We start from the raw sequence: 18412 nt of genomic DNA, 5'->3' as shown, positions 1-18412 counted from the left end.
AACCTCGGGGTGGGTGTGCAGAAATGGATGCAACACGTAGGGGCTCCAATTATGAGGCCACAACAGTCAGTGTGGGTCAGACACATGCCAGTTTATTAAACATGACTAAAACCTCAAAACACAGCAAAGAAAGACAAGGTGATAGACAGTCGAGCTCCGGCCGAGGACCCAGACACTCACCGCGGCGGGACTGGGGTTATACTACAAACAAAACATAAATCCAATTACTTCCAAACAAAAACACCAGGCTATAAACTGCGTGCACCACAAACCAAATCACCGTCTATGTGAACTCCCAGTCCCAGACGACACCAGCGAGAGAAGGACGCTCCAGCTGCAGCCCTAGAAGACAAAAGAGTGTTAAAAAGCTAAAACCACTTAAATGAATTATGGTAAAATGAAATAAAGAGGGATAAACCAAACCATGTAAAATCAACTAAAACAAACGGCAGCCAGTGCTGTCCCTGAAAACAAAACACATAAAACATTAAGCTTCTTGTCACAGCATGGCAGACCCACAATTAAAAATCATAAAACAGTACAATAAACACAACCAAAAAGTCCATCTCACCAGCGGGCCAGGGAATCAATGCTCATAGTAGAGCTTACCCGCTGGATTTAAGTAGTCACACCCTTCAGTCCCACCTGCCTTCAATCAGTCCCTCCTGATTGCTACCCAGCTCTGTGAATCTCTTCCGGCCGCTGCAGCCATGTAGGGGCCAACTGCTAACCTACGGAAGCGTGGAGCTGTCACCCAAATAAAGAAAATGAGACCTTATCACGTTATAACGTGATAAGTTTATTATAAGAACACAGGCTGTGCTGTAGCAAAATACATTTTATGGAAAATTACTCATCAAGCAGAAACATTTCAGTTCTTTTTGACAATGATTAATTGTTCTACTCTGGTTTATTGTTGTACAGAAATGTGGGACAGTTATGAGCAACGCGGTGCGTCCCCTTCCTGCACGCAGTGAGACGGTGCGTGTGTGTGTCGGAGTGGCAAGAGTGTGTGTGCTGCTTTCAGTTAATAACATGTTGTCTCCTGACAATAAAAATGAAAATTATAAAGGCTTTATGCACCGCTGGGACTGGGAGAAATAAGTTGCTGACACAAAGACGTGGTTCTGTCTACTTAAAGGGTGCAACGTCAACAAGTGTCCTCCAAGCTTCATCAAGTCTCTCCAATGAAGTAAAACTTAATCCCATGTAGTAAATTAGGAATTTCTCTGGAAATAATAAACCATACTGAAAACCTGCAGGACACTGGCTCAAGACCTGCTCTGTGGCAATTCAGACACACACACACACACCGTCTCACCTTTCGCAGGCAGGTGACCTACGTGTTTGTCATAACTCCCACATTTCTGTACAACAATAAACCAGAGTAGAACAATAATCATTGTCAAAAAGAACTGAAATGTTTCTGCTTGATGAGTAATTTTCCATAAAATGTATTTTGCTCCAATAAAGGTCGTAACAACATCTGCATTCAGTACAGGCTGTGTTCTTATAATAAAATATCACCTTATAACGTGATAAGGTCCCATTTTTTTTTATTTGGGTGACAGCTCCACGCTTCCGTAGTTTGCAGTGTTTATGAAGTTATAGGAATCTTTTTTTCCCTGATCAGTGTGTGTGAAATGATTGTTTTAACGAGCTTTGAACGCGTCAGTGAAGGCGTCCTAACCTTTCACCCCGCGCGTTACCCGCCGACTTGTGAGTTCAGGTGAACGGTCTGACTGACAGCCCACCGAGCGCTGAGTCCGCGTCACCGTTTACCGGATACGTTCAGAGGCTCCCGCTGTAGCTCGCGAGTCAGCAGACGGCCGCAGGAGGAGGGGCGGTGTTAGCAGCTGGACGCTAACGGCTAACAGCGGCGCGATGGAGGAGTTCTTGTCGGGCTGCCGCCAGGCCGTGAAGGTACCACCACAGTTAGCTCTTAGCATCGGCTAGCCGTGGGGCTAAACTAGCATGCTAGCTTGTTTAGACGTAGACGCCCTATTGGCCGCTTCAGCTGCGTTACGTCAGCGCGTCCGACATATTGGTGGTGGCAGAAAGCGGTGAAAGGACGCGTTGAGCTTAAACTAGTACGTCTTCCTCCTGATTGGGATGTCATGTTCGAGCTAATAGTGAAATACGGCTGTAAAGTCATTGTTGTTTTGTTTGCAGTAAGTTTAATAGAAAATGTTAATGTCCGTTGACGTTCCTGGTTGTCACTCAGCTACTAAACATTTCTAATAATTATCATTTAAATGCTCTTTTTAACTGGTTTAACTGCTCTTTTCAACATGTTATGATCAGTTGTGTTTATGAAAATATTTTTAAAGTACTGTCTTGCAGTTTATTCTTTCTGATTAATTTCATTAGTTATATTTAGAAGTGGAGATGCTGGCAGCTGCTAACTCACGTCGTTCCCACATTATCAGATAAAGAAAGCATCTGAAAGTTTACAGTGGAAACTATATTTAACAGTTTTTATTCTGAAGGTCAGATGTTTCTGGACAACAGACTGAGGACCACGTTCCAGTTTTCCTGATCAGAGATGGGTTATTAGTACGGCGGGGTGTCGCCACAAATTTCCAGAATCGATTCGATTTCGATTAAATCCGATTCGATTCAGTATTGATTCTTTTACAGTTATTTTTGTAATACAAATTTTTCTTGAATAGTACACACATTCTCAGATAATTATTTTTATAAAACACTGAGGCAACCTTTCAATTATGAATATACATTTTAAAGTTTAATTTACACTGAAAAAATGTCCAGAAGCAGCAACATGTCGCATGACTACCATTTATTTTTAAACGAACACATGAAACGTTTCACACAACAGAGTGTTACTGTAACAGGGCGGTTTAGCCACAAACTGGGTTCGCCCTACACACACGTTTTAGTCAACAACAATGAGCAAATTAAATTAGGTGAGCAAACTGTTCACCTTAACTGCAGCTGTGTTACCTGTGCATTGGTTGTCATGTTCCTGATTGTAAACATATTGAAAAGCTTCCTTATTCCTGGACAGGTTCTTTTTAAAAGAACAGCAAAAACGATGTGTGAAAATAAAGTGAGACTTAAACTGAATCATGTGTAGACAGCTGGTGAACATCACTGATGCTTTCGGAAGAACCACCGTTTCACACCGTTTTTCTGCTGTCGGGTAAATTTACAGACAGACGTGAGAACGGACCCAAACAGATCAGAAATGGCTCCAAACTTGATTTAAAATGTGCAAAACAAAGAACAAGTGTTTTCAGCCTCTGAGATGCTATTTTATAACAACTATAGATAACTGACACTGTATGGGCGGTATGAAGACCTCCACTGAGGTGGTAGAGACGAGAGTTCTGGCAAAACTGTCCGCCGTCATGGACAACACCTCTCACCCTCTGCATCAGGCCGTGGGGCCTTAAGCAGCTCCATCAGTGATAGACTCCTACACCCGAAGTGTTAACGGGAACGTTTCCGCAGGTCCTTCATTCCCACAGCAATCAGACTGAATAATGCTGCTTTACCATCTACTGCATCACTGGAACCCACATTCAACAACAGTATGACCGACAGCTAATTATACACTTTTACTGTATTGTGGATGTAATGTTTCTTTCTTTCATTGTTTTTATTTTAAGTCTTGTTTTATCTCTTTGAGCTGCGGTAACAGTGAACTTTCCCCACTGTGGGATCAATAAAGATGATCTTATCTTATATTATCTAACCCCTTTATGATTGCATTCTTATTTGTTCACGACTGCAAGATTGTTGTGGAAGAAAAGTAACTGGTCTACATGTTGTGGAGGGAGGCAGCTCCTTAGTGCTGTTACAATGTCCCCAGCTGTAGAAAAGACCCTGGTCCCAGGTACACAGAGACACCTCCTTGGACCAGCCAAAAGGGTTCTCCCCACCATGTGCTTTCCACCAGGTCAGTGGGTTTTACCTCCTTAAATCTGTTCACTTCTTTAGCTGGCGTCTTTTGTGATGTTGCAGGTTTAGATGCGAAGGCAGATCCAAGCAGAGTCACCAAGGCTGATTCCCTGAATGTCTTTGGTGAAGGAGGGGGGGCGTCCTTAACAGGACCAGGAGGGATGTATTTCTGCTTTGCACCAGCATGCTGTTAAAATATGAAAATGATGTCTTAGGGGAAAAAAACTAACATCAGTCTTTCGTTGTTATTTTTTTCTACATTTGAACTCACATTAGATGTGTCCACTTGCTCCGGGCCGGCAGCTTCGGTCACCAGCGAGAAAAGGTGTTATCACCGACCTCACTGGACGAGAAGGGAGGATCCGAGGCTGATGCCACATACAGCCTGTCCTTCAGGGTCAAATACCTTCCAAATATTACATGATTATGTGGATCCACATCTTTAGTTGATATATTAGATATATTGTACATGTTTCACAATCAGAATCAGTTTTATTGCCATGTAGGTTCACACGTACGAGGAATTTGTTTTGGTGCGTTGATGCCAACAAGAGCAGATATACACAAAAAAAACAAATGGAAAAGAAAAAAATTAAATAAAACTATAAATAAAAATATAACCCCATCACCTCCAGCAGCAGCTGTGTCATGGTTGCACCATCACCTCCAGCAGCAGCTGTGTCATGGTTGCACCATCGCCTCCAGCAGCAGCTGTGTCATGGTAGCACCATCACCTCCAGCAGCAGCTGTGTCATGGTTGCACCATCGCCTCCAGCAGCAGCTGTGTCATGGTTGCACCATCACCTCCAGCAGCAGCTGTGTCATGGTAGCACCATCACCTCCAGCAGCAGCTGTGTCATGGTTGCACCATCGCCTCCAGCAGCAGCTGTGTCATGGTAGCACCATCACCTCCAGCAGCAGCTGTGTCATGGTTGCACCATCGCCTCCAGCAGCAGCTGTGTCATGGTAGCACCATCACCTCCAGCAGCAGCTGTGTCATGGTTGCACCATCACCTCCTGCAGCAGCAGCAGCTGTGTCATGGTTGCACCATCACCTCCTGCAGCAGCAGCAGCTGTGTCATGGTTGCACCATCACCTCCTGCAGCAGCAGCAGCTGTGTCATGGTTGCACCATCACCTCCAGCAGCAGCAGCAGCTGTGTCATGGTTGCACCATCACCTCCTGCAGCAGCAGCAGCTGTGTGATGGTTGCACCATCACCTCCTGCAGCAGCAGCAGCTGTGTGATGGTTGCACCATCACCTCCAGCAGCAGCTGTGCATGCAGGGGTACCACAGCTGATAGAGCGGGGGTCTTCTCCTCGGACATAAGCAGTGTGGCTGAAGAGCCTTCATCACATCTTCTGCCGTTGTGTCAGATCTTTTTCCTTTGAACTTCAGGTGATAGAAGAGCTGCTGAGATGGCTGGCTGTTGCTCCAGGAAGCGCTCCAACATATCCATTGCGCTATTCCATCGAGTCACCATATCAATAACCAGCTTATGTGCAGGCAGGTTTAGCATCCGTTGCTTTTCTTTTAGCTTGAGGTTAGCCATAGCGCTACGATGAAAGAATGACAGGATGTACCTCACTCTCCCGAGCAGGCGTGCAACAGAGACGTTAACTCCACAGCTCGGACTGTGTTTGCAGCGTTGTCTGTCATGATGACAGCCTCTTTGTCCGTTAGTTCCCACTTCTGTAAAGCATCAGACAGAATGTTTGCCAGGTTTTCTGCCATGTGACTCGTTTGAATTTTCCTGGTTTGTAAAACACAAGACAACAGTAGCCCCTCCTCATCTATATAGTGGCAAGTTATTGTCAGATATGAATCTGTGGCTCCCGATGTCCAGCTGTCACCAGTTAGGGTTGGCTCTTGTCGCCAACTTCAGCGAAGTTGCAACGCCATTTTTCACCTCTTCATAGAGCTTAGGTATGGCCACCTCGCTTAAATGTTTGCGTGTCACCTACGTGGCCCCGCCCGACATGCCATGCCCCCCAGGTGTTTGTTTGTGTGTTGTGTTTCTTGTGTTTTGGTGTCTCGGTGCAATTAAAACTGAGAGGCGAGTCGCCACGGGGTGCATCCAAGGAGACCACTGAATGGTCTCCCCCGTTCCACCCCGCATGGCTCCACGCCTCCCAACTCCCTACGTGTGTGTGTGTGTGTGTGTGAGACAGAGAGAGCGGGAAGTAAGAGGGGTCCGGGGATGTAAGTACAGAGGGAAGCAAACTTCCCTCTGGATGTTGAGCCTCTAGTGGCATTAGGCACCCCCGCTCCCCAGGAGGCCCCCCAGGGCAAGACAGGCCAGGAGAGGCCGCCCCCCACGACTGGGCCATTCAGGGACCACAGCCAGCGAGCCGTCACCGACCCTAAAAGTACCCACCCTCCCACATCCCTAACGGGGAATAAGAGAAGGAGGATAGCTGCAGACCCACGGCACACCACCACCAGGCCCACCCAGGCTCCCCCCACAAGTGCACTTAACCCTGCCCCAACCACACACAGAAACACATGCACACACCTATTTCCTTGTACACTCACGCTCACCCTAACACATACATGCCTCCTCAGACCCACCCACACAATATAAACGTGTCCCGGGGTGGCTGCGCTGGTGGGCTGCTGGCTCTGTGGGTGTTGGGTCAAGGGGGGGTGCTTGGGGCTCGCTGTCCTCTGGTCCGCCTGGGGTGTCCCCAACTGGGCATGGTGGGTGGGTTATGTGTGACGTGACTGTGTGGTGGTGAGTGCTTGTGGGTATGGTACAGGGGAGGGTGTGAGTGTGGTGTTATATGGGGTGCAGATTGGAGTAGGCGGGGAGGGGGTTAATAGCACCCTGGTTCCCGGGCTGTGCGGCTAGAACATCGGCGGTTCCAGGGGGGGCATGATCCTCCTAGGCATGTTGCGGGCCTTCTGCCTTTGGGGGGTGGGGTGGCCGCCTCTGGGCTCCTGGGGCCCTGGGTCCTTCACTTAGGCTGGTCCCTGGTGGGGCCAGCGGTTGCTGATCTTGGCCCACTGGGACCTGTGCCCCGGGACCGTGGGGGGCTCTTGCTGGGGCTCTCCTCTGCCTCCCTTCAGGTGGGGCTGGAGTCGTCTTCGTGGTGGGGTGGCTTGGGTTGGTGCTCCGGGGCTTCTGCTGAGGGCCCAGGCCTCTGGCCCTGGTCTGCCTCTGGCCTCCGTGGAGGCGTGGTCACATTTGCATGATCTCACTCACCACTCTTCATCACTGATCACTCCTCTTCCTCATCCTCTGCATGCTGACACAGTCACTGAGTTGTCCAGTGGGTTTTATACTAAGACATAATTCTTCTTTGTATTTTTCCTGTGAGTTAGTATCTGGTCGCTGTTATGTCTTTTTGATTTGGTTATTATTTAAAAACTCTTAATGACTAGTTTTTTTCTGTGTGTGTGTTTCTGCTTTTGTAAAAGTTGTAGGAAATGTTCTGGTGTGTTCATGTACAGGTGTAACAGTTTGTTGTCTGGTGATGGTGTGGATTGAAGGGTCGTTTCCTTCTGTCTGTGATCTTTTTGTCTCCTTTCTTCTTTCCCTTTTGCTCTTTTTGCTATTTTCCATCTTTTTCTGTCCCCTCCGGTCAGGTCCAGTAAGATTACATAGATTCCGTGATTCAAAGTAAATAAATAAATAAATTAATCACATTATCAAGAGGAGCCTTACCCATAGGCCTCCCCTTGGCAGAGAAAATTTGTTCAGCACGATACAGCAACCAGATTATCATTTTGCTGCTATGATGCTGGGCAGGACAAGTTAAAAAAAAAAAAAAAAAAAAAAAAAGAGGTGTATCCCAGCCGGTCAGGCTAGACTTGTTCCAAACTAGTTCCAGGTGTTTCCAGGCTAGATCCAGGTATTTACTGTCTGTTAATGAGGCTACAGAAACACTCTGCTCCTCTCTCGCCTCCTCTCTGGACAAACTCTGTCCTCTGGTGTCCAAACCAGCCAGACAAAACCCTCCCAGTCCATGGCTCACAGAGGTTCTAAGGGAGCACAGAGCCGGACTCAGGGCTGCAGAAAGAAAGTGGTGCAAATCAAAAGAACACACTGACTTGTCTGAGTAGCAGCAAAAACCTGAAACTTTCACATCCAGCCTAAAGGCGGCCAAGAAAACCTTTTATCAGAACAAGATCCGCAATGCTCCCAACACACGACATGTTCATGGTGTTTAACTCTCTTCTATCTCCACCACCTGCTCAGCCTCCCACTGTGCTGACTGCAGAAATGTTTGCTTCCTACTTCACTGAAAAGGTCGCTACCATCAGTAACCAATTCACTGAGCCGGACCAACTCAGCCTTACCAAACCAGCTACTGGTGCCTCACTCTGCTCCTTCTGCTCTCTAAATGAGGACCAAGTCTCTAAACTTCTAGTCAACTCAAAACCCACGACCTGTCCTCTTGATCCTGTTCCCTCTGACATCCTGCAGAGCATTTTACCAACAATCAAACCTGCAGTAACCCATATTATCACCTCCTCTCTTAAATCCGGTGTCTTTCCCTCTGCCTTCAAGCAAGCTCGGGTTACCCGCTGCTGAAGAAACCCACACTCAACCCAGCCCAGGTTGGAAACTACCGGCCAGTCTCACTGCTTCCATTCATGTCTAAACTACTAGAGCGTGCCGTCTTCAGTCAGGTCTCACAGTTCCTCCAAGACAACAACCTCTTAGATCCATATCAGTCTGGCTATAGACAAGGCCGCTCTACTGAAACTGCTCTCCTGTCAGTTACTGATTCCCTACGGGTTGCCAGATCCACTGGTCAATCCTCAGTCCTTATACTGCTGGACCTGTCGGCTGCCTTTGACACGGTCAACCATCATATACTGTTCTCCAAACTCTTGGAGCTTGGCATCTCAGGATCTGTCCTCTCGTGGTTTACGTCCTACCTCACAGGAAAATCCTTGTATCTTGTATCTTGGCGAGGGGGCGTGTCCAGATCACATGGGCTGACAACAGGAGTGCCTCAGGGCTCGGTGCTTGGCCCTCTTCTCTTTTCACTATACACCTCCTCACTCGGTGCATCATTAGCTCTCATGGTTTCTCCTACCACTGCTATGCAGATGATGCTCAGCTTTTCCTTTCTTTCCCACCTGACGACACAACATCTCAATGTGAATATCAGCATGTTGCTGATATCTCCACATGGATGAAGGATCGCCACCTTCAGCTAAATCTGTCCAAGACTGAGCTCATTGTCTTTCCAGCCAATCCTTCCTTACCGCCACAGATAAGTGTGCAGCTTGACTCCATCACGCTTGTGCCTACGTCTTCTACCAGGAATCTTGGTGTCATGGTAGACAACCAGCTGACCTTTAAGGACCATGTTGCCTCGGTTGCTCGATCTTGCCGATTTGCTCTCTACAACATCAGGAGGATCAGACCCTACCTGACTGAAAACACGGCCCAGCTCCTGGTCCAGGCTCTGGTCATTTCACTCATTGACTACTGCAACTCCTTACTGGCTGGCCTGCCTGCATGCTCAGTTAAACCTCTGCAGATGATCCAGAACGCAGCAGCACGTCTGGTCTTCAACCAGCCCAAAAGAGCTCATGTCATTCCGCTGCTAATCGCTCTCCACTGGCTTCCAGTTGCAGCGCATCAGATTCAAAGCTCTGCTTCTGGCTTACACAACAATAACCCAAACGGCTCCGGTCTACCTCCACTCCTTAATCCAGAGCTACACTCCCTCTCCACAGTTACGCTCTGCCAGTGAAAGACGCCTAGTGCTCCCACCACAAGGTGGCGCCACATCAGTAGCTAGACTCTTCTCCTCTGTTGTTCCCCGGTGGTGGAACCATCTACCAAACTCCGTCCGATCCGCAGAGTCCTTATCCACTTTTAAAAGCAAGCTAAAGACTCAGTTGTTTAAGGAGCATTTCCACACTTAGCTTAACTCTTCTACTCAGAATGAGGTAGAAAGATTTGTCCAGCTCTTTGGCTCAACCAAGTACTGAAGAAGCTGCGTGGACTTACACTCAAGATGATGTTTGATGAAATCGTGATCTTGTATTTAAACAAAATTACTTACTAAATAATAAAAAAAAAGATACACACTGCCTCTAACACTACATGACAGCACCTGGTCCACCTGGACTCCAGCAGTCTGACTACAACTTAATGATGACGTCCATCTTGTTTGAATTCTTGTTTGTGTTGTTCTTACTTTCAAATGTAAGTCGCTTTGGATAAAAGCGTCTGATAAGTGACTGTAGAATAGAATAGAATAGAATGGAATAGAATAGAATAGTATTTCCAGACTAGTCCCAACCCTAGTTTAAGGTGGTTCCAGACTAATTTCAGGCTGGGTCCAAGCTGGTTTAGGATGTTTGCAGGTAATTCCAGGCAAGTTCCAGGTATATCCAAGCTACTTTCAAACTGGTTTAAGGTGGTTCCAGGTTCTTGTGCGTGATTGTTGTTTGGTTCTTTAGGGGAATGTGGATCGACAGGGTCCAGGATTTCATGTTGTCCTTGGTAACGAGGCCTGTGATCTGGACTCCATGGTGTCCGCTCTGGCCTTCGCCTACTTCCTGTTCAAGGTGAGTTGCCGTCCAATCAGCTGCCAGCTCTGATCAGCTGGGTCAGGCTGTAACTCTCTCTCTCTCAGACGACACACAGCGAGATGCTCGTTCTACCGCTGCTCAACATCCGTCAGTCAGAACTGGTCCTGCGTTCGGACAACGTCTTCCTGCTGCGTCAGGCCGGCTTGTCTCCAGACCTGCTGGTGTTCAGGGACCAGCTGGACCTCCGAGCGCTGTGGCGAGCCGGCCGCCTGCGGTTGACTCTGGTCGACCACAACGTCCTGCCCAGGTAACTCACCTGACAGGTGACCTGAAGGTTTCTGATCAGCAGCCAGAGTTTCCTCTGGAAAGTTTTTATTTCAGGGAAAATTATCCAGATTTAACTGAATGTGTAAAATCAGAGATTTTATTTAATTGTTTTTCATTAAAGTGTCAATAACATTCCCCTTTACTGTTGTTCTGAACTGATCAATGAATACCAGGACAGGTACGCTCTGCTCCTCGGTGAGTTCACTTGTCTGATCAGCTGTCCTCTGTCCTACAGTTCAGACAGTGACCTGGAGGGGGCGGTGGTGGAGGTGATCGACCATCACCTGCTGGAGAGGCAACCCTCCCCTTCATGTCCTGTTACAGTGGAGATGGTGGGATCCTGCGCTACCTTGGTCACTGAACGCATCATCCATAAAGCTCCACAGATCCTGGACCAGCAGCTGGCTCAGATGCTCTATGGTACTTTCCTGGTTACACAAAAAAAAACTAAAAAAAAACTACTGGCTATTGTGAATGATGCCAGTCACCCTCTGCACACTGTCATCAGTGCACAGAGAAGCCTGACCAGTAACAGGCTGCTCCTCCCCAAGAGTAGGACCAACCGGCTCAGAGACTCCTTTGTCCCCCGAGCCATCAAACTGTACAACTCTGCATTAGGCAGGAGGGGGAGAAGGAGGGGGGAGAGGGAGGGGGGAGAGGGAGGGGGAGAAGGAGGGGGGGAGAGGGAGGTGTGCAGTCCGCCTGATACAACACATGCACAATAACCCATACAAACAGTTGCTATAACTTATACGTGCAATAGTGAACTGGGAATCTGTACCACCTCTACTGTGTGCAATGCTTGTTTATATTGTTTTATTAACTTATATTATTGTTATATTTATTGCATTCTATTTGCCTCTATTTTGCTTTGTACCTGTATATATTGTGTCTTGTGCTTGTCCTGCTTTACTGTTGATGTTGTATTGCTGCTGGTACCCAGATTTCCCTGAGGACTCTCCAAACGGATTAATAAAGTATTTCTTTTCTATTCTATTCTATACACATCTCTGATCACCAATACCTTATAATCAATACCTAAACAGATCTACGTTTTATGACCTGCAATGAAACTCCGCCCACATTCAGTCTAACTAATGATGATCAAGGGGGCGTGGCCTCTAATGTGACATTATAAACTAGGATGGGCGGAGCTAGAGGGTCTGGCTGCCTTCCTGCAGGTGCAGCGAGAGGCTGAGTTTACATGACTGATTATTGATTACAGCCTTAGCAGGGCAGCATATTGATTACTGATTGTGTGCCTGCGTGTGTGTGTGCAGCCAGCGTGGTCCTGGACTGTGTCAACATGGCTCCTGCTGCAGGGAAAATGACTCCTAAAGACAGCCAGTACGCCGCGGCGCTGGAGACACGGTTCCCCGCTCTGCCACCGAGGGGCGCTCTGTTCCAGGCGCTGCAGAATGCCAAGTTTGACGTCTCAGGTGAGTTCATGAGAATCAACAAGGGTTGTCAAAAAATTGATTCTCAGATACCAGTTGATTCTAAAAGTTAGTATCTAGTTAGATATTGATTAGTACAAGTATCGATAAGTAAACGTCCACAGGTTCACAGAAAAACCAGCCACCTCTACCATTTTAAGCAGGCACTGCAGCGGGCAGCCCGGCCCCTCCAGCCTTACCCTGCAGGACCCAATGTTTACTGTGCTGGCAGCTTAGCAACGGGTTGCTATGATTAGTGAGTTTTGGACCTTTGTAGTGACATTTTCTGGTGGTACCGGAGCTTGACGTGAAAACCTCGTTCACTCTGCTCAGTGAGTCGCGGAGGCCCCTCCCCTGCCAGACGTGCGGGCTGGAGGCGGGTCCTGGTGCTGCAGCACAGCTGTTATTGGCCACGCCCCGTCTTACAGCCGGATATTATTACCTTTACTATAAATGTTTGTAATGACTTCATCTGTTTAAACAGTAACTAGTTAGCTCTGTTGTTTACCTGGTCCAGGTGTTAAAGGAAGCCGGGCTGGTGGTCCTGGTGTGAAGGAAGCCGGGCTGTGGTCCAGGTGTTAAAGTAAGCCGGGCTGGTGGTCCGGGTGGTTCTGGTGTGAAGGAAGCCGGGCTGGTGGTCCAGGTGTTAAAGTAAGCCGGGCTGGTGGTCCGGGTGGTTCTGGTGTGAAGGAAGCCGGGCTGGTGGTCCGGGTGGTCCTGGTGTGAAGGAAGCCGGGCTGGTGGTCCGGGTGGTTCTGGTGTGAAGGAAGCCGGGCTGGTGGTCCGGGTGGTCCTGGTGTGAAGGAAGCCGGTCCACTGACCCATGGCTGAAGTGTTTCTGGTGTTTTTGCAGCGCTGTGAGCAGCAATGAGAAGTTGGTTCAGACCGTATGAAGACTGGATCGAAGTAACGCCTTCATCCACCCGTTAACGTCCTTTCGGTCAATAGATTTTGTTTTGTTGGTTGGATTGTTTTATTGTGATGACTTTGATTAAAAGCTAAATACATTTTTTTCCTCTGTACTGTCGAGTATCGAGCCCCGTCCTTAGAATCCGTATCGAGACCACATTCCACAGCTGCTCTGCACAGGTAGACCAAGGATGTGGTTCTACAAGAGACGTCTGGACCTGCGTTGCTTCCGTGATGCTCCAGATGTTGTGTATTGGTGAAAGGTCTGGACTGCAGGCAGGCCAGTTCAGCATCCAGACTCTTATCCTGTGAAGCCATGCTGCTGTGATGGATGCAGGATGTGGTTCAGACAGTGGTTTCTGGAAGTCTTCCTGAGTCCATGCAGTGGTTTCCAGTAGAGAAGCATGTCTGCTTTTAATGCAGAAGATCTCCAGCATCCAGCCTTGTCCCAGCACACAGAGATTCGTCCTGATTCTCTGAATCTTCTGATGATATTCTACACTGTAGATGGTGAATCTTCAGAGTCTGAGGAACATTTTGTTCCACAGTTTTAGATCCAGTTTGTCTCAGATTGGTGAAGCTCTGTCCATCTTTCCATCTGAGACTCTGCCTTTGCCAGGCGTATTTACCTGCCGTAGGGGGGTATTTACCGGTTGCAACCTGCAGGATTCCAACCTCAGATCTTCGGCAGCGTGAGGCAGGAGGTGATGTAAGATGGGTTACTTCCAGTATGATTGGTCTGCTGAACTGGATTGTTTCCGAACCATAACTGTGGTAACATAGCAGTTTCTCCACTTTCCTCTAACTCTTCCTCCAGCTCTTCCTCTAACTCTTCCTCCAGCTCTTGTTCATTTCCGATGTTTTTGTCTTCAGGTCTGAACACGGAACAGATGCTGTTGAAGGACATGAAAGCTGTTTCAGGAAGTCTGAATCTGGCTATTTCTGTTCTCTACATCACTCTGGAGGTCAGTGAACTACGAATTGTCTGACCAATCAGCTGCAGTGACATCAGTGTGACATCACATTGTGTGTGTGTGTCAGAACTTCCTGCAGAAGGAGGACTTGGAGGCGGAGCTTTCAGCTTTCTGTCAGAAGTTTGGATTTGATTTGCTGCTGCTGATGACCATCTTCTTCAGTGACAGCAAAGAGCCAATCAGAGAGCTGGCTGCGTTCAGCCACAGCTCCACCTGCAGAGACCAGGTACACCTGAAACTTCTTACTCATAGAGGTAGTGGTAGTGTTGTCATAACAAGAAGGTTGTCCTTACTCCCTAGGTGTGTCAATACCTGGAGAAGTTTCGTAACCCTTCCCTCAACCTCTGTCCAATCAGCAGCCCCCATCCTCACATTTCTGCCTATCGCCAAGGTAAAGTTCTGGATGGCTACCATGGTAACCAGGTATAAGTTAAGTTTCAGGCTAACATGAATTCCTGTTTCAGGAAACACGTTGGCATCTCGGAAGAAGCTCCTCCCTATCGTTCGGGACTTCCTCAGAGAGCAGGATGGAATCGGTGGTCCAGGAGACCTGGAGGATGAGTCTGTGGTTCCTCCCACCCCCATGAACAGTCTGGTGGAGGGATGTCCCCTAGATGAAGGCTTCCCTCAGATCAGCGCTCAGGACCTGGAGGACAAGTTTAGCAAGATGAATGCCTCTGACCCCAGACTGACCTCTGACCCCGACTGACCTCTGACCTCTGACCCCTGACCCCGACTGACCTCTGACCCAGACTGACCTCTGACCCCAGACTGACCTCTGAGCTTTCAATCATCAGGAGACGATGGAGAACAAAGAAAAACTTTACCAACAACCCGTATTTTTTTAAAAACTGATTCAGATTGAACCAGAACTATCAAAGACCTGAGTCCTGAGACCACATGGATCTGGACCCAGGACCCAGCTGATTCTGGTCAAGGTGTGTCAGAATGTGAACATGTTTGTGTTTCCTGAGTTTAACGAATAAAATCAAAGAGCTGAAGAAAACCTGTGAACTTATTCAGGTCCACCTCAGACCAGTTCAAGATGGTTCTGATCAGAATCAGAGCTGCTGGTCCTCCAAGACCTCCTCAGTCCTGAATGTTTGGACTTTCAGGGTCTACCAATAAAACCCCTTAGAATCAGATATGCTGGCTTAAAAGGGTCAGAACTCCTCATCCTGTCTCTGAGATGTTGGGTTGTTGGTCCATGGCCATAACTGTTCAAGGTTGACCCTGTTCAGGTTCAGAACCATTCAAGGTTGACCCTATTCAGGTTCAGAACCATTCAAGGTTGACCCCGTTCAGGTTCAGAACCGTTTTTATGGTTAACCCCGTTTAGTACTGACCCTTTAGGTTCAGCTCCGTGTTATGTTGATCACCAACTTCCTCTTTAAAATCTGATTGGACCAGAATTAATCTAAAAAGTTTCCATCCGGATCCAGAACCAGAACCACACCTGTAAAAGTTACCAAGGATCACCTCAGATCTTGGACCAGAACAAAACAGCATAGCAGCTACTGGAGATGAATGCATGGATGAGTTTCTCTTGGTCTTTCTGGGAGACTAAACTTTTAATTCTGTTGATGTTTCTGGTAAAAAGCTTCTTAGTGAAGCTTTGATGTGGCTGCTGAAAGTCAGGTCTGAGTCTATCAACACTCCAAGGTTACCAACTTGGTTGGTGGTTTTAAGAGCCCGAGTCTCCAGGTAGACCAGAACCAGGACCGATACTAGACCAGAACCAGCTGGTTCAGGGCTGTGATGAGGTCGGAAGCCGGACTGAAATTTATCAGGATTTCCACTTAGATTGAAAAAGTCATGAAGCTGGTGAAATACAACTTTCTCAGTAATCTTGATAAAAGAGGTCAGAGACGGTCTATAGGTGTTTATGATAGAGGCATCTAGGGGAGGGGCTTAATGGCAGCCATCTTTAGAGGCTGATGCCAGCGAGCTGTTAACTGTTAGTAGACCAGTTTCTACTGAGGTAAGAACTGGTTTAAAAAGTCAGATGGGATCATGTCCAGAGTTCATGTTGTTGATTTCAGAGGCCAAACGGTTTCCTGGAGAATGTTTAAATCCACCATATTAAATTGTGAGGTAACATCAGAATTATTTCCAGGTTTTAGACACAGACTAGTTTTCTTGTTTGACATTAATTGCTTGAGCACCTTGCATGGCAGCTTCCGCCATCAGTGTGTGAATGTGGTGTATGATGTAAAGCGCTATATAAATACGGACCATTTACCATGAATATTTTGTCTATATATACACTGCTCAAAAAAATAAAGGGAACACATTAAAACAACACGTCCTAGATCAGAATGAAAGAAATCTTATTAAAGACTTTGTTCTTTTCATAGTTGAATATGCTGACAACAAAATCACACAAATTATCAATGGATATCAAATTTATTAACCCATGGAGGTCTGGATTGGGAGTCATACTCCAAATTAAAGTGGAAAAACATGCTGATCCAGCTTTGATGTAATGTCCTTAAAACAAGTTAAAATGAGACTCAGTAGTGTGTGTGGCCTCCACGTGCCTGTAGGACTTCCCTACAACACCTGGACATGCTCCTGATGAGGTGGCGGATGGTCTCCTGAGGGATCTCCTCCCAGATCTGGACTAAAGCATCCGCCAACTTCTGGAAGGGAAGGATGGAGGGAGATGGACAGGCGGATTGGTGCGGCGTCTGCAGTGATGTAGGCTCTGCATCAGTCTGTTGTGGTGAAGAAGGAGCTGAGCCAAAAGGCAAAGCTCTTGATTTACCGGCCAATCTACGTTCCTACCCTCACCTATGGTCACGAGCTGTGGGTAGAAAGAACAAGATCGAGAATACAAGCGGCCAAAATGAGTTTTCTCCGCAGGGTCCCACCTGACGACACAACGTCTCAATGTCAATATCAGCATGTTGCTGATATCTCCGCATGGATGAAGGATCGCCACCTTCAGCTAAATCTGTCCAAGACTGAGCTCATTGTCTTTCCAGCCAGTCCTTCCTTACCGCCACAGATAAGTGTGCAGCTTGACTCCATCACGCTTGTGCCTACGTCTTCTACCAGGAATCTTGGTGTCATGGTAGACAACCAGCTGACCTTTAAGGACCATGTTGCCTCGGTTGCTTGATCTTGCCGATTTGCTCTCTACAACATCAGGAGGATCAGACCCTACCTGACTGAAAACACGGCCCAGCTCCTGGTCCAGGCTCTGGTCATTTCACTCATTGACTACTGCAACTCCTTACTGGCTGGCCTGCCTGCATGCTCAGTTAAACCTCTGCAGATGATCCAGAACGCAGCAGCACGTCTGGTCTTCAACCAGCCCAAAAGAGCTCATGTCACTCCGCTGCTAATCGCTCTCCACTGGCTTCCAGTTGCAGCGCATCAGATTCAAAGCTCTGCTTCTGGCTTACAAAACAATAACCCAAACGGCTCCGGTCTACCTCCACTCCTTAATCCAGAGCTACACTCCCTCTCCACAGTTACACTCTGCCAGTGAAAGACGCCTAGTGCTCCCACCACAAGGTGGCGCCACATCAGTAGCTAGACTCTTCTCCTCTGTTGTTCCCCGGTGGTGGAACCATCTACCAAACTCCGTCCGATCCGCAGAGTCCTTATCCACTTTTAAAAGCAAGCTAAAGACTCAGTTGTTTAAGGAGCATTTCCACACTTAGCTTAACTCTTCTACTCAGAATGAGGTAGAAAGATTTGTCCAGATCTTTGGTTCAACCAGGTACTGAAGAAGCTGCGTGCACTTACACCCGAGATGATGTGTGATGAAGTCGTGGTCTTGTATTTAAACAAAATTACTTACTAAATAATAAAAAAAAAGATACACACTGCCTCTAGCACTACATGACAGCACCTGGTCCACCTGGACTCCAGCAGTCTGACTACAACTTAATGATGACGTCCATCTTGTTTGAATTCTTGTTTGTGTTGTTCTTACTCTCAAATGTAAGTCGCTTTGGATAAAAGCGTCTGATAAATGACTAGAATAGAATAGTAGAATAGGGTGGCCAAGCTCTACCTTAGAGATAGGGAGAGAAGCTTGGTGATACCCTCAAATGAGCTGGTGAATGTGGCCGGGAAGTCTGGGTTTCCCTTCTGCCCCTGGACCCGACTCTGGATAACCAGCAGACAATGGATGGATATATATATGAATATATACACTAATTTACTGATTTTTAATGTGCAATGTCTGTTTTTATTAATGCTTTTATATGTGCTTTGTAGTTTTTGGTGTGATGTGTGTTTTAGTCCAACGCATATTTTCCTTTGTGATCAGTGCTGCTGTACATGGTCCCTGTTAAATAAACATACAAACAAATGCCTCAGTCTGCTG

General features: G+C 47.3%; 1 protein-coding gene and 1 long non-coding RNA gene across 2 annotated transcripts; one reads left to right on the top strand and one right to left on the bottom strand.

Moving 5' to 3' along the window:
• Positions 1-76: 76 nt before the first annotated feature.
• On the bottom strand, positions 77-1806 carry LOC121641574. The gene is made up of 2 exons (XR_006010723.1): positions 1691-1806; positions 77-342 (listed from the first exon to the last, which is right to left on the bottom strand). It is a non-coding gene; the product is annotated as an uncharacterized LOC121641574 (long non-coding RNA).
• On the top strand, positions 1735-15076 carry prune (prune exopolyphosphatase). The gene is made up of 9 exons (XM_041987760.1): positions 1735-1923; positions 10353-10460; positions 10529-10731; positions 10987-11171; positions 12032-12190; positions 13970-14061; positions 14138-14296; positions 14371-14461; positions 14535-15076. Exons 1-9 carry the CDS (start codon positions 1885-1887, stop codon positions 14777-14779), a joined length of 1281 nt encoding a protein of 426 aa, XP_041843694.1. The 5' UTR covers positions 1735-1884; the 3' UTR covers positions 14780-15076.
• The last annotated feature ends 3336 nt before the right edge of the window (positions 15077-18412 follow it).

The sequence above is a fragment of the Melanotaenia boesemani genome, chromosome 6, assembly GCF_017639745.1.
Source record: "Melanotaenia boesemani isolate fMelBoe1 chromosome 6, fMelBoe1.pri, whole genome shotgun sequence".
NCBI lineage: Eukaryota > Metazoa > Chordata > Actinopteri > Atheriniformes > Melanotaeniidae > Melanotaenia > Melanotaenia boesemani.
Note: the sequence above shows the minus strand (reverse complement) of the source record. Positions and strands in the feature narration are given on the sequence as shown.